Consider the following 15,677-nt stretch of genomic DNA (forward strand, 5'->3'; position numbering starts at 1 on the left):
TGTATTTTTTCTTACCAATTCTTTAATGAAATAAGAATGTTTTCCATCCAATGTTACATCGATTCCTTCACTGTATCTGCAGCTAAACTCATTTCTATCATCCTCCTTCCTCAATAAAAACACCATCTTCCCTCTAATTCACCTCCTCAGATGAATAAACTGCACCGAATGGACAAAACGTTTTCTGAGAGGAATTCCTGACAACTTTGGAAATAAATCTGAACTGAAACATGCTCTGAGCGATGCCCTATTTTCTCCTTTCCCCTCCTTTTCAGAGGCGGAGAGGCGGAGGGAGTTGAGGGAGGCGGTGCTCTGTCCTCCACTCATCCTCCGTCAACTCCCTCTGTTCACTATCATGCAGCATTTGAAGGGAGGAGGACGTGGAGGACGAATGAAGGAGCCGCTCACGAATGACTTTACATGACACATGAGGGGCGAAAGGACGATGTGAAGAGCGGGGATCCTCTGGAAACATCTGGATTCCGTGCGCTTCTGGAGATTTCCCCTCGTTGGATTTGATTGGATTATTTCCCCTCAGTATTAGATTCCTGTGAGAGCGGCTCTCGTGTAGATAAACCAGAGGAGACACGCGTTTATTAGCCCTGTTTCTTTATTTCTAACAAAGAAAAAAATGTGATTCCTCATCCCCCTCCGCGAGGCAGACAAGCCCCCGACCTCTGAAACAGCTGGATCCTGTGGATTTACCTTTTTTCCTTTGACCTCCTCCTCCAAGAAAAAAACCCCTTCGGAAAGGAGCCTTCAGCCGAAATGAGCGTCGATTTAATCGAATCAGCTTCATGAGCGGAGTCTAAACAAACGCACATTTCTCACCGGGACGCGCACATTGTGGCGTTTCCCCCTTTTTTTTATATCCCAAAATAAACGGGGCCAGTGGAAAATATGGAAAGCGAGGTTTTCTCCCCTTTGCTGGAGCAGTTCATGCTCACGCCTCTGGTCTGCTGGGTAAGATCCTTAATGACCCATTGAAACACACTCATCCCACCAATTAACCCCCCCACCCCACCCCACCCCCTGTGTGTGGTTATCGATGATCCTAACACCTTTCTTTTCTCTTCTCTCACTTTCCAGGTGAAGACAGTGGGCCAGCCCTCAATGACCGATGGCACCAAGTTATCGGAATATGTAGAATTAGTGGACGGGATTTACCTGAACGAGATCATGCTGGAGATGTGAGTAACCCCCCCGCCTGCAGTGGCCACCGCACTGTAACAGGATTGGCCTCTGCAGACGAGGGCACGCGTGCCTTGGGTCCTCAAACGCACCACGTTCAGTTGATTGTTATATAGGCGTGATCACCATTATACTGCAGACACTTCCTGTAGTTTGACGTATAGAGGAATGCATGTGCAGCATATGCGGTTTGATTGCATGCAGGGTCTGTGTAAGATGTGGAGGAGGGTTGAGATGCTAACTCACCCCGGGGGCCTTTTTCTGTGGGGTCATCATCTCTTCAAGGACTCCAGCCTCAGTCCAGCTCCTGATTGAATTGGATTGAAGTGAATGTAGGCTATGCACAAAGGGACCTTGTATTAAGGCCAATAAAGGGTCAGACTGTCAGAAAGCTTGCAGACTGCTATTGTTAGGATCTGTGCACACTGTCTGCGAGCATGCACAGTGGAAGGAGGAGGCAGCTCCACAGCTTCCCATTGCTGCGTCTTTATATTTCCTCACCTTCCAGTGTCATCTGCAGCCGACTGGGAGACACCCCGCCCCTGGACGCTGCAGCGCTACCTGCTGTGCTGTAGATTAAACTGGAAATAGAAGCCTTAAGCAGGGACACAGCCCACGCAGCAATGCATCAGCTCACGCACACACATACACACACTTTGTTTCATTTTATTCACTGAAAGGGGAAGTAGGCTCCACTGCAGGTCTCCTGACGCTGACACATGGTGTTTGTCGGACGAGCCCGAGGCATCAGGTGTCAAACGTGTGACTTTCCAGTTAAGAAGCATCGCAGAAAACTATTTTTCCTTTTTCTTTGTCTGGCTCCAGACTGCCGCTGCTGTTGCTTCCCTCTGGCCAAAGAGCTTTTCCATATTTTCCACTAATGCTTCTCTCAGCATTCAGCCCTCCTGCTAAGTGAGGAGCGTTTCACCATGCTTGCTTCCAGTGGAATGGATTTTCACTTCTTTAAGAGATTTTACTGGGTCCCACTTTAATGGGACAACGTCTTGCTTCAGATTCTCCCACCTGAAGGTTAGTTTGGCAGATTGCACAAGTCTCTCTTTGCATTTGTACCTGTGAAGAATTGACTTAAGCATGTAACGTGAACTGTTTTGAGAAGGATTAAGCTGGAGCTGTGTTGCATGAGGAGCTGATTAACCCGACGGGCTATTTCCTGTCTCTGGTTGGTGTCCTCTTCCTCCTCCTCCTCGGCCTTCTTCCTCTGTCCTCCACCTCCCGCTGCTCGGCCGTATCTCTCTCACAGGATGATGCTTTACTCCAGATTTCAACCATACCTCTTCCCCCCTCTCTGTCTTGTTTTTCATCCTCCCACTCATTCGAACTGCTTGCAGACTCCCAGAGGACTCCCTCCAAACAGAGAGCGGTGTTTAGGGAGGCCACTGCAGGTTTAGTTGAACAAGCAAGGGCGTCTTTCTCTCTTCCACAGGCAGCCTCTTCAAACCAGTGAAGAAGTCAGCAGTATTTTTAGAGTAATTTCCACTGTGTGGCGGAAACCAAGCGGAAGGACATGAGAGGGACGGGTTGGATGAGAGAGAACGAGGCAGCAAATGATTTACCGAAATGGTTAAGAACCTTCAACGTAAGAGGGAGTGAAAAAGGGTGGCGTGCAGAAGTTGCGGAGCCACATGGCAGCTCCTCAGCTCTGTGTATTAAGACTAAGATGTGTGATGAGACACTCAGTAGGATTTCTGTCTGTAAATAGATGGAATGAGCTGGACGGGGGTTTTCTGGGGTCGGTCGAGTGCTCCAGCAGAGGACAGGGGACGCTGAGCTGAAACGAACTGTGTCTGGCTTAGTAATCGCCTGACAGGATGTCGGGGGCTTGCCTGTCACAGCCAGCTCTGTGTGTTTATATTTGTGTGTGCACTTTTCTGCAGGGCTTCTGTGTCTGCGTGGGAGTGTGTGTGTGTGTGTGTGTGTGTGTCTCCCCCTGTGCATTTGGTTTTGGACAGAGGCAGCTGTTGGTAGTTGTCTTGCCCGGCCACCCTCCCACACAGAGGGCCTACAGTGTGGGTCAGATGTTATGTTGGTGAGACTGCTCTTTGTTTGCCTGCTTCCCTTTACCAGCTCTGTGTGTTCACCTCCAGCAGCTCGGCTCAGTTAAACAAAACAGACCGTGTCATTAGCCAAAGTGTATGTTAGAGCTTGTGCATCTGAACCTGGCAGGAGGCTTTGAAAATGGAGACATCCACGGAAAACACATGTCGTATATTTTTCACAAGTCCTGCCCATGTTATATAGAAAGTTTAAAACAACCACAGTAGACCAAAATGCTGAACAGGCTTAAAAATACCCAAATAATATGAAATATATGTAACAGAGAATAAATACGTTGAACATCATGAATTGAGATTTAAGATATTGCACCATAGCAGATGAAATCAGGGTCTTTAACTCGACTCAAATTGAAAGCCAGTGAGAAGAATTGAGTCTAGAGAAATTATTTAGAAGTTTCTAGGGTCTGAGGGTTCGGCTATGAAGCGATAAGATGTTCCAGAGATTAGAAGCAGCCTCTGCAAAGGCCCAGTCGTCTCTACTGGTCAGAATTCAGTGTTAAAAGGCAGAAATAAAGGCAGTTTGTTCACATTTTAAGCTGCGTGTTGACTGGAAGAATAAAATGGCTGTGAAGTCATTCCTCCCTCCTGCCCTCGAACACTGTTACTCATTAAAAGAAGCTTAGAAACCAGGTGAGTTTTCCACCTTCTTTCAAGAGCTGTAGGTAATAATCCCTGGGGTTTGTATTCACTTTCATTCTTGGGCTCCCAAATGAAATGAAATCAAAGTTGTTTGTATTGCCCATATTCACAAATTGCAATCTGTACAAGGTGGAACCAGGGAGGGATCCACCCCCCAGGACAGACAGAAGTGCAATAGATGTCGTAAATGAAGAGGTGTATAAATGTTTAAATCCCTTATTTAAAAAAAGAAAATGTCCCAGAATCACAAACACCTTGAAATATGTTGTTCCGAGTGTTACTCGAGATCCTGCTGCTTTGCGATTGATGCGTTGGTGCTGAAAAGTGTCTGGCTGTGTCTCGGCCTCGTGCCAGAAGCTGTTGTTTACACCCTGAAAACACTCGATCTCGGCACCGGTAACACCGACTGGGAGAAAGAAACCCTAAGTGCTGCCAAGAAACTCGCTCGGCTTCCAGAGTGGATGATAAAACTAAAAAAGAAATATTTTTGCACTCAGGCTGGAGAAACATGAGCTTTCCACATTTTTTACTGTTGATGGCAGCTGTCGTGTTGCAAACTGCAGTGTTACAGAGCGAGTGGCTCCGTGTGACACTAAGACACAGACATGGCAGACAGGCTGGCAGCAGTTGTCGTCAGGGCAGCACGGGAGGGGGAGAAAAAAAGAGAGACCCCAGGATTATCTAACGGTTTGCTGACACCCAGATGGCACCACTGCCTCCTCCTCCTCCTCCTCCTCTTCCTCTAGTGACTGACATTACCCAGCCAATTACATTTCCTCCTCGCTGCTGTCAAACCAATTACTCTTTTCCCGCTCTGCAAGTGGGGGCCAATTAAATTTTGGTCAGAATGACAAGTGTCCTGTTGAATTCTTTGCTTTGCCGGCAAATCTGTCGACTGTTGGGTCAGTTTGTGACCACGAGTTATATAAACGAGGAAGTTCATGTGTCCTGCGGGATTTTTCTTGCATGGTCGAGTAATCCATGTTCAATCCTGAGAATGAGTCACAAATGGATTTTTTGCTAATTTTCCTGCAGAGTGCTCGTGTGAATAGATATAAAGCATGTGTGGTTTTACACGCAGAGAATGCAGCCATGCCTGTTGTGAAGGGGAACGTCTCTGTCCAGGCACATCTTTGCATATCTGTAAATCTGTCTGAATGGTTTCACACTCGGATGAATATGAGTAGAAATGAGGCGAAGCCAAATGTCAGATTCCAGCACATTGCCAACCTGCATATTTTCTTCTGCAGACGATGTTGCCTGCCAGTGGTTGTCTGTCTTGAAGAGGTGAACCAATGAGTCAGAGAATATGCAGCTACACTGACTCGTTAGTTTTTTTTCTTCTCAAGGCCACATCACAGTGCATCCACTGTGTGAGGTGATTTAAACAGGATGCAGTCGTCAGCGCGCCTGTCATCACTTCCTGACTTGACAGAATTGGCTTTTCCACACAAACACGCTCACAAATTGACCGATGGGCTTTGTGGAAGAGTTTTCATTTTGACAAACGAATGCATTGTACACACACTATGGTTTGTTGTTTTCTGTCCGATGCCTCCTTTTATTCTCTGGGAATCGTTGTTTCAAACATATGGAGGCTACATAAGGTCTTGTTGCTCTAGCAGAATATTCTGAGGTTAGAAAAACCATCTGTCAATGTTTATTACTACAGAAATAATCCAGATACGGTCACAGACACAGAGATGTTTGAGTCAGATCTTTTCTTTTTATTTATTATTATCTTTCATTGATTCTTTTCTACTTTGAATAAGACCTGCAGGGCTCTGAGGAGCGAAGGGGATGAAAGTAGTGGAGGCGGGTTGGCGCATGAATAATTTTTGGAAAACTCAATACAAACAACAATGTTTATGGAGCTCTTCTTTAGACATAATCAAGCAAACGTCATGATTGAAATTGAATTGATAAATATCTTTAAGATGCCACTTAGATGTATTTACGATGATGGTATCGGAACATCTCTTTTTTTGCTGTATCTCCTTCCTCGTCGTTCCTCTTCTCTCGCCTTGTTTTTCTCCACCCTTCACTTCCTTATCCTTTCTGATGATCTCTCTCCTGTTCCTTCTCCTGCTGTTTCCCTTTTCTTCTTCATCTCTGCTGTTCCATGCCTCACCTCTCCTCCCCTCCCTCCTCTTTCTCCTCTCTCCTTGTTTTCTTTGAGCACCACGCTGAAACCTTTTGTTGGATGTTCCGAGGGCTAGTTACCGCAGATTCCAGGGATTCCAGCCGGACTGTAGAGAGGAAGCAGGTCGAGCTGCTGCTGAGGGAGTCGGCCTGTTCGGTCCCCTCCGCTGCTGCTGTTTGGACCGTGGGGTCCACAGCTTGTAGAAGCAAACATTAATCTGCCATCTCTTATAATCATCTTTGTGTCGTGGTGTCCTCGCTGTATCTGTCGGGCGGGAGGATCAGAGTCGGACAGGAAACAGCAGCTGTGACCTTGAGAGGACAAAACTTTAACAAGGCTGTGATGATGTGAAGGACTCAAAACTTCAGAACCGAGGATGTGAAGCCCACAGGGACCATGTTAGGACTTTAGATGCAGCTTTCCATTAGGTTTTCAGCTCTGGTTATTCAAAATCAAAGGGATTTAAGCTGCATTGCTAACTTAGGATACTTTAAATCAGTAGTTCTTATTTATTTAACTTGGAGGGAACCAGGCCTTTCTTTGAGACTGAGATGTTATCGGAGACAGGTGGTTATTTGTAGTTTCCCCTTCTTTATATCTGATTATAATTGATCTGCCTGTGTGTTAATTTGCTGTTGATGCAGTTTGCACTTAATGCAAACTCAACACTTCCTCCATCTGCTTCATGTTACAGGCCCTTCAGTGGCTCGGGGGGGTTATAATCCCTTCTGCTCCCTGGAAGAAATACATCTGCAGGAAGTGTTGAGTTCTCATTAACAGCAGCTTAACATCGAGAATATACAATCGAGTGGATTTAATCTGTGACGAAGTTCAATATATGTGTTAATAAGAGGAACTGGGAGCGGCAGAGAAGTGGCACCATGCTATATTTACTTCATGAGCCATTATAATACTGAGTGCTTTCAGTACAAAGTGATGCATGTGATCAACCTGACACGAGTGGGTCCAGCTGCTGTCCCCATAGAGTCAGTGGGAAGGTAAAGGAATGGGAAGAGGCCCCGAGGAAACAGAAGGACAAAGACGGGGGAGAAACGAGTCCATGTAAAAGTCGACACACGGAAACAGGGTGATGAGGCTCCACATAGCAGTGGTCAGATCCCCGCTGTTTACATTCTACAGTTCCCAGAGGAGAAGGGAGGAGGGGGGGTGAGAAAATAGGATGTATTCATCATGAGGAAAAACTAAGTATTGACATACCTGCAATACCGAACAGTTATTTTTAAATAACAGAAAGGCAGTGGATGTAAAATTAGAGTTGATGCTGTTCCTCTGCAACATTTGTATTTATATTAGTAGAAGTACATTTTATTCATCTTAAGTGTAGTTCCTCACTAGTTAGATATTAATTGCGTTTGTAAATTCGTTGCCTGTTTTGCATTTAGAAACTTCCACTTGTGTGTTAACTTGCACTTATGTACAGTACAACAGTAAACATTCAAACTAACTTGAAGTATTTCTCTTTGCGTTCATAATTTGATTTATAGAACCAGATTACACTTAATCCCCATTTGATATCTACGGATATTTGCAGATGAAGTATCCTGTAAATTTCAACATAAAATCATCCCTCCATCCATCATCTATACCCCTTGTGTTGTGTTGTGTTGTGAGTGGATGACTTGCTCGTGTTGGTGTTTTGCCGTGTTCTAATTTGTGGATGTTACTGAACCACCCACAGAATTATCCTGAACCGAACTGTTAACCTTGGCACGGCTTCTAATAAGAGCTCATCCTCCTGAGATTCCTCTGACTGTAGCTGTCTGGCACGAGTGTGTGTGTCACATATGGAGGCACCAACACACACACTCCCCTGCTGTGTTTGGACAGAACAGCTCATAAGCTCTATCCCAAGCACGTGGCCAAATGTAGCATGAATTCTCTCTTTTGTGTGTGTGCATTTAGCCTACTTTGTGAGTGAGTGTGTGTGTGTGCCTGGCTGCCCATGCTGACTGTAATGTAGCCTGTCATATATAGGTTAGCACTACTCCCTAACCTACCCAGCCCATCGAAGCCGGGCGATGGGAGGAGAAAGCCCGCGGGCCCGAGGCTCCACACAAGGCTGCGGTGCCCATCGACAGCATCGGCTTATTGACTCGCCGTCTGGTCGACTCGCTGACTAGTCGTCTGCCTTGCTGGCTGTTTAGCCGGCTCCCGGCCTGTCTAGCCTTAATCTGTTTGTCTATCTCAGGTCGACTTTATCAGCAGGAACAGGGAATAAGTGGGATTTTTGACTCCTGTTAGCGTTTTAATCCGCCTGCTCCTCCACAGGGGGCGGATGAGCACGTGCTCATGCTTGTACGTGTGGAATGAGAGTCGGGGCCAAAGAGGCGACGGGTGAAATTTATAGCGTCGCCCCGATGTTGTTGTCGTGTCGGCCATGTTCTCGGCTGACTGACTCCGATTGTGATGGAATGTGTGAATGTTTATATTGTTTTCTTTGCCGTTTTTCTCTCTTTCTGCCGCGTTTTTCTCTCACACACACGCAGATCGTTCAGCGCGTCGCCCTCCTCGCCCTGACAGGATTACAGCCTCCTCTGTGCTTTCTAATTAATGGGTTAAATAGACCCCCTACAATGGACCTCCAAAAGGGGCAGAGTGTGTGGAGGGGAGGGGCGGATGGGAAGGTCACATGACTCCTAATTTAGACCCCTATTAAAAAGAACCCTGTGTCCCTCTGATTAGCATGTGTGTGTGTGTGTGTGTGTGTCATGGCCGAGGATGATACAAAGCCTAATTAACACGTCTACACTGCAGCCAATTGACTCGAGACCAGCTTTTTCATTTGAAACCCAAAATTCTGTGAGTTTTCTTTATTCTATGTGAGACCTACTGCGCTCATAACTAAATTTAGGAGTGAGCTACTGAAGCAATATTCCAGAAAAACACTGCTTCCTGTGAAACGGATGTACGTTTTATCAGTCTCAGTAGAAGCAGGGCAGCAGCAGCATGGCTAATTGACCAGAAAGCTGCTATTCAACCAGAAATCCCCTGTGTCTGCAGGCAGCCACCAAGCCTGAACGTCCTTTAACAAGATGAGGAATCCTTCACCTTTGACCTCCTCTCTCAGACGGAGCCAGACAGATGAATATGCTTAAAAGAAAACCGCGATCATACACTGCCTTTGCTGTATATCAGGATTGTTTGAGCTGTACACAGATGCAGACTTGGTCGTGCCTTTCCGTGGTGCAAGAGCACAGATGCAGACATGCGCACACACACATGCATGACTACACATGTGCTACACTGCACATGCATGCATGCATGCATACATTCACAAGCAGCCAGGACTCTCCTCCCCCCTACTTGCAGCAGCATGACCCTTCTATATAGGTCATGGGATGCACAAGCTTTGAAGTCTGAAGTGTGTGTGATAAAAAAGAGAGTTGCTCTCAAATAGTGTAGATGTTGGGCTCTGTACAACATCAACTGTACATGAGAAGTGTTGTTTTTCTGGAAAACCCCAAATCAAATGTCTTATGAATAAATTACCAGTGTAGTCATTTTTTAAAGGAGCACTGGTGGGATTTCACTGTTTCCCTTCCCATTTCTGTTGGGTAGATGAAAGATGACACTGTCACAACATGCTGCCTCCTGTGTGCTGGAAAACAAAGGATATTATGAATTATCATAACTAATACATGTTCATATGCCTGTTGAATCCACAGACTGTTTATTTAAGATTCAACTGTGACGTTTATCTTGATATTTGAATGTATAATCAAGCAGTTATGTTAAGAATTGCACTGCTTTTTATTTTACTGCTTATTTAGCTTTGTGCATTTGGATGTAATGATGTTACAACTGTTTACATTGGAACATGTCACCTGTAACTAGGATTCTATAAATTTCTTAGTGGTTATTATTAATTCATGTGCCTCAACCCACACAGAGAGCCAGGCCTTCATAGTGTTTCTTCAGCTGTGACAGCTGGTCTGCTGTCATCAAAAATTCTGTAATCATTTCAAATAGATGATGGAATTTACAGCTGAATGTTTCCCAAAAGAAATCGTATTGTAATTATTTCGATAGATTGTGTTACGATTGGGGATTTTCGAGGAAAATAGTAATTTTTGCATTACATTGTCATTGAAGAAATATAAAAATGCGGTGGTCTGCACCAAACAAGCCTGTCCCCTGTTGTCTGGAGGAAAGTAATCATAGGCTGTGACATCTCTGTAACACCCCAGTGCTTCATTTCTATAATGATACATGAAGGATTTACACCGAGTGGGCGATTTGTTTAGTTTTTACGAGGGGGAATAGTCCTTTAACCTTTTCAAAATAAACTGCTGATCCCAGGATTTAGTTAACAGCAGGACCTACACTCACCTGCTCACACAAATTCTCCTCATGCACACGGAGCACTTTCTCTCTCTAAGGGGGGATGGGTGGATTATATATAAATGTTCAGCTCCTGCTGTTTGGATATTTTACTTATGTATCATATTTTGATTTTGATCATACTTGGATAAAACATTTATTATGGGATTTACTTGGAAGTTAGAGATCTGCTAGCGTTGTTGCTGAGGCACATTAATCCTCACTGGTGTGTTGCTTGGTCACTTCATCACTGAAGCTGGGTTAGAAATAAGAGCCTTCTTCTTTCTTTGCATCCTTACTTATGGACTTACTGATTTCCTCCACCTCACTGTCTCACACGGTTGTTTGATAAGTTTGTAAAGTGTCTGCTACTCAGTGAAACCACGTCAACCACCTCTGTTGTGTAAAGTGGGCAGTCTAGGAAATAGGAATTTCCCTCGGGGCATCAGTAAACATCACATTAAGGCCACAGGTCTCATATAGTGTTGGTCTGTTTAACCTTTCTCTTGTAAATATGCAGAACTACCACTTGGAACACGCTCCTAGTTCAGCTACACCGTCTGTAAATTTAGTTTCTTCTTTTGTGAAATAAGGTTTGATATTCTGACGGTGATTGCAATATATATGCAAATTTAGTTTGTTGTAGGTGGCAGCGTTTGGGGAGGTGGTGCTGCGTTAGCGTGAGGAATGTGTGAGGCTCAATAAAACATGTTGACACCCGTGATAACCGGCTGTCATGCATGCTCCTTTTTTAAAAGTCCCTCGGGCGACACACATCAACACACAGCATCTGTATTGTACGAGAACCAAGACGATGGATCTTGTGTTTGATTGAGACAAACAAGAAGAAATGGAGTTCATGAGAGAATCGTTGACCTTATTTCTGAGTTTAGATGTTAACTCCATCATGAAATCCTCACTCAGTAGAAGTACAGTCTGCAGAAGGTGTCATGCAAAAACAGAAATCTATGATCTAATTGTTCAATACAAATATAAACGCTCCACAAAAATGTTGAATTGGATTAAAGCGTTACTTAATTTGCAGATCACACAAGCCACCAGATGAAAAGAGCAGCTTCTCTATTTGTCTGTGGTGTCTTTAACACGCTTATGACACATAAACAAAGAGCCCATTGTCACTGTGCTGCTAATGATTTCAGTCAAACACACGCCCGTCCCGCCGCACACGGCAAAGCAGCGTTAGACTGAGAAACACACTGAAGATGTTTTCAGATGTGAAATGAAAATATCTGGAAAGTGGGTCCAAACATTTTCTGGAGGTGCAGCAGGAGATTGTCTGGGTCTGAAAATATCTGGAACATTCAGATGAGTTTAAGATGCAGGAGGCGACATGATGCTGGTGTCGACCCTAATCGTCAAAAGCTCTCAAATCTCATTGTCTTTCCAAGTCAACATCTTTTGTTGGCGTCTTCTACAGATATTTATATTCTTTTTCTTTCAGTTTTGCATCACCTGAATTTTCCGCACATGTTCCTGCTGTATTCTCACATGGGCTCCACTCTGACATTCTACCAGGGGGCAGCCAGGAACAGTTCTGGAAAATGTCCAGAGCAACTGACTCAGACATTTGCGATCTCACATACAACCCCTCTGGAAAGATTTCAGGAAACTATCTGTGCATGTCTGAAAGCAGCCTTAGAAACATTAGCTTTAAAAAAAAAATCTGTCCAGATCTTCACTTACCTTTGCTATAAACCGTATATGTCATGTGTTTTTCCACAGAAATCCTAAGGCCACGGTGCAGAGGACCAACAAGAAAGTGAACAATGACCCCACACTGCGCATCCAGAACCTCTCCATTCTCATCAGGCAGATTAAAGCCTATTATCAGGTAAGACGTCATGTCTCACATCTCGATGAACAACTCGTGAAGCTCTAAATTCAGACTCTACACTTATGCCTGACCCGAGCTGGTCCCCATTCAAACATCTTACATCTTATGTTACAGTGAAGAAACACACGGCTTTCACTCACACAGACACAGAAATGTGTCCACAAGCATGTACCACATAAAGACCTGGCAGTAGAAACAGAGATGTATTTGCAGATGTGTGTGTGTGTGTGTGTGTGTTGCGGTATCATGACCCTGATCCAGATGTTGGAGACGGACCAGTGAATATACGGAGGAACCAGGAATGTGAAACACTGATGTGGTTCTGCTGATAAACGTCTCCAGTTACTTTTCTGTTTTTATCTCTTAAAAAACATCTCGTGCTCCGTTTCCCTCCTGGATGAGGATCTTGATCCTTGTCTCAGCCTCGTTGTGGATTCAGTTTGTCTCAGTTTTACTCGACAGACGACTGAAACTACAGAAAGGAAATCACATCATTTGACTCTGTAGCTTTCGTCAGAGAGATGTGAAGGAGGATGGATGTGCATTTCTCAAAAAGGCTTCAGACGTCAGTATTCTAAATGTTAATTGACATGAAGGAAAACGCAGAACTACGCTACAATGTACAGCGCGGGTTTTGGATTTAGGGCCCAGTCACACTTATATGAATGTGAAGCGAATATCGTGGGTCAAAGTTCACCAAAGATGAAATCCATGCGAAGCCACGCTTGCGGCTTGCTGCCACACTTTGACCTTGTCCTTCATCAACTGTCGCTGTTGTGCAGCTGTTCCGCTCATTGTGAAACCCGTGAGCTCGGCGAATTAAAGCGACGCAGAGAGAATATGATTCCGTACGTTTGCTGCAACAGGGTCTCGTCTGTGTCTCTGATTACGAGGAATCGAGCGTGACCCGGCACGCTGTTGCGACAGTGCAGGAATGTTATCGCGTTAAAGCAGCCACACTGACACAGACACAGATTTCCCACACTTAAGACTAAGGACTGTGACCCATACCCTCAGGGCCTGTTAATTATCATGTAGCACTGACACGAAGAAATATCAACTGGTACAATAATGAACTGTAAGACGGCTTTTGAGCTTTTAGCCAGATTCTCTGCAACTTGATAGTGTTCAAATAACCCTGCACCGTTCTTGAGGTTTTTCTTTTATAAATCTTGCTATCAGGCGAGGACTGTCGGTGATTGGTTCGTTGCCGTGTGAGATCTGGGTTTTCCTTTTTGGTTCTGAAAAATCCTGTTAATCACTCCCGGGTCATCTTATTTAAACAATCAGCCTATTGTGAGGACTTTGACGTTATAAGCCCTCAAAAGCTCCACTAGGCCGACGCACACAGCCGGCTGAATTATCTCTCTGTGGAGTCGCCGGGTGGGTCAGTGACTCCGCTCGGGTTAAGTCGTGACCAGCAGAGTTGGTGGATGATGAGATGACGGGAGGGGTTAAGGACATTACCGGGGGCTTCGCTGTGACACTATTAGCTGCTACGGGACAGACCCTGTGTCTTCACTGTCCTGGATCCAGCGTATCTGTTGTGTTTTACCTTTTAACCAAATTTTCATGCAGAGAACTTGAAATGGGCTTTTTTGGCAATGAATGTGTGTGTACTTTGCAAATGATTCCGCATTTTTAATCCCGTTTTAAAGTTTATAATTTTGGTCAGTGGACAATGCCCTGAAAGTATCTGTGACCAAAGTGTCCAATGCAACCAGATAGTTTTCCCGTCTGTTTGATAGATGTGTTGTTCTATGAGGAGGACAATTGAAGGTTGTAGGTGTTGTTTTTGAGGATCTACATGCAGACCTAGAAATACATCATTTATTTTTGCAGGATTTAACCCATGCTACTGGATGATCCGGGTGGTTAAGCTACGCGAGTCAACAATCTCTTGTTCGTCGACAGTCTTTCTCTAAACTTGTGTTTGTCCCTGCATCGCTCTATTTGACCTCGTGGTCACACCATTGTTCAGGCCCATATGTCTGCTCTGCCTCACAGAGACCACCTACAGGTTAGAATCTCTGCGTTCCTTTGCTCGGCTTTGTCTGCCCCCTCGATGGTCTTTTATGGCCTCTGCTCATCTCTGAGTCTGTCAGTGAGCCGGTGATGAGATGGATTAGCCTGTTTAAAGTGGATATTTTATTGTGTGTGACAAAAAACCCTGTCATGTCATGTGGTTCTTGATTACACAGGGTAATCGGTATGTCAGAATTTGAGGTTTGGGTCATGAGGAGAGTTCACTTTACAGATGGGGCTGGCTGAAAAGGGAAAGAAATTACACTAACATACACATTTTCACATCAGTAGATATTGATAATTATAATTATAAAGACTAGTTTTTGCCACAGAATGAAGGTTGTGGTGTTAAACTCTTCTTTATGGGCAGAGAATGACAAACAGTTTACAAATTTGAGGTGGATCAACTATGTTTTATATCTCCTCACAATGTATTATTTTAAATTGGACTTTAGTTATATTGCCGTTGATGATGCCAGGTTCTCTCCCACTATGTCAAAGAAAGTGATCAAATAAACTCCTGGATCTGACCCTTTGTCCAGATCTCAATTTGCTTCTTTCCTGGCCTATGTCCCATTGTTCCACCCGAGTTTCGTGGAAACGTGTTAAGTAGTTTTCCGCGAAATCCTGATGACAAACAAACAAATAAACCAACAGACGTGAGCGAGAACGTAACCTGCTTGGAGGAGGTAGTAAAAACCACTTAAAGTGTTAAGAGGCTGGATCGTTTGAATCTAATCAGAGTGAAGACTCGGACTCGGATTAGAACTGTTCAGAAGTAGGCTAAGACACAGAGGCGAGTTTTACTCGGGAAAGAGACGAACAGATTATCCATCATTTGATCGTCAGTCTACCGGGGACGGAGGAAAAACATGAGATCCACGAAGCAGGGCAGCATTAATTCTGTTCTGTCATGCGTACATACAGCTTCATCAATGTCTGCATATGGTCCCTCTGTCAGTCTAATGGCTTTGATATATGCTTCTGTCGTGATCTCTTTTTCCTGTCGTTGCTTTATCACTCACCGGTTTTACGTTTCCAGAGCCATATGGAAGAAGACATTCAGGTCTTAGGCTAATGGATTTAGCAGGTTTTAAATTTACTGCAGCGCTCAGCACTTTGGAAGAGGGGTCCGAGCGAGTGGAGGCCTCGCATGGTTGGTTGCTTCAAGTGATTTGATAACATGCTCTCAGTTAAGACTCTTCTGATTTAATCATCCTGGTAATCTTATATCAGAATGGGTTGGAAATCACCGATTGTATGTCCACAGAGAGAAATGTTGAGAAAGCATCAAAGTAATGCATCGACATGAGCTAAGTATGTTACAGTAATGCTCTTTAAACATCTCTGCACTGCCCATAGAAGCGTTGAGTCGTCTATTAAATCCCCATATTTCATTTGGATTGTC

At 44.5% G+C, this 15,677-nt stretch overlaps 1 protein-coding gene across 11 annotated transcripts in view; it reads left to right on the forward strand.

Moving 5' to 3' along the window:
* Positions 1-338: 338 nt before the first annotated feature.
* LOC118118904 (girdin-like) overlaps positions 339-15,677 on the forward strand; it is a 60,920-nt gene continuing 45,581 nt past the window's right edge. For all 11 annotated transcript variants that reach the window (XR_007034753.1, XR_007034754.1, XR_007034755.1 and 8 more), the window contains exons 1-3: positions 339-963; positions 1,090-1,190; positions 12,133-12,241. Coding sequence is in view for 8 of the 11 variants with exons in the window: in XM_047342332.1 (XP_047198288.1) it covers positions 901-963; positions 1,090-1,190; positions 12,133-12,241 (273 nt within the window). In the remaining 3 variants the exon portion in view is untranslated. The remainder of the gene's footprint in view (positions 964-1,089; positions 1,191-12,132; positions 12,242-15,677) is intronic.

The sequence above is a fragment of the Hippoglossus stenolepis genome, chromosome 12 (assembly GCF_022539355.2).
Source record: "Hippoglossus stenolepis isolate QCI-W04-F060 chromosome 12, HSTE1.2, whole genome shotgun sequence".
In the NCBI taxonomy this organism is placed as follows: Eukaryota; Metazoa; Chordata; class Actinopteri; order Pleuronectiformes; family Pleuronectidae; genus Hippoglossus; species Hippoglossus stenolepis.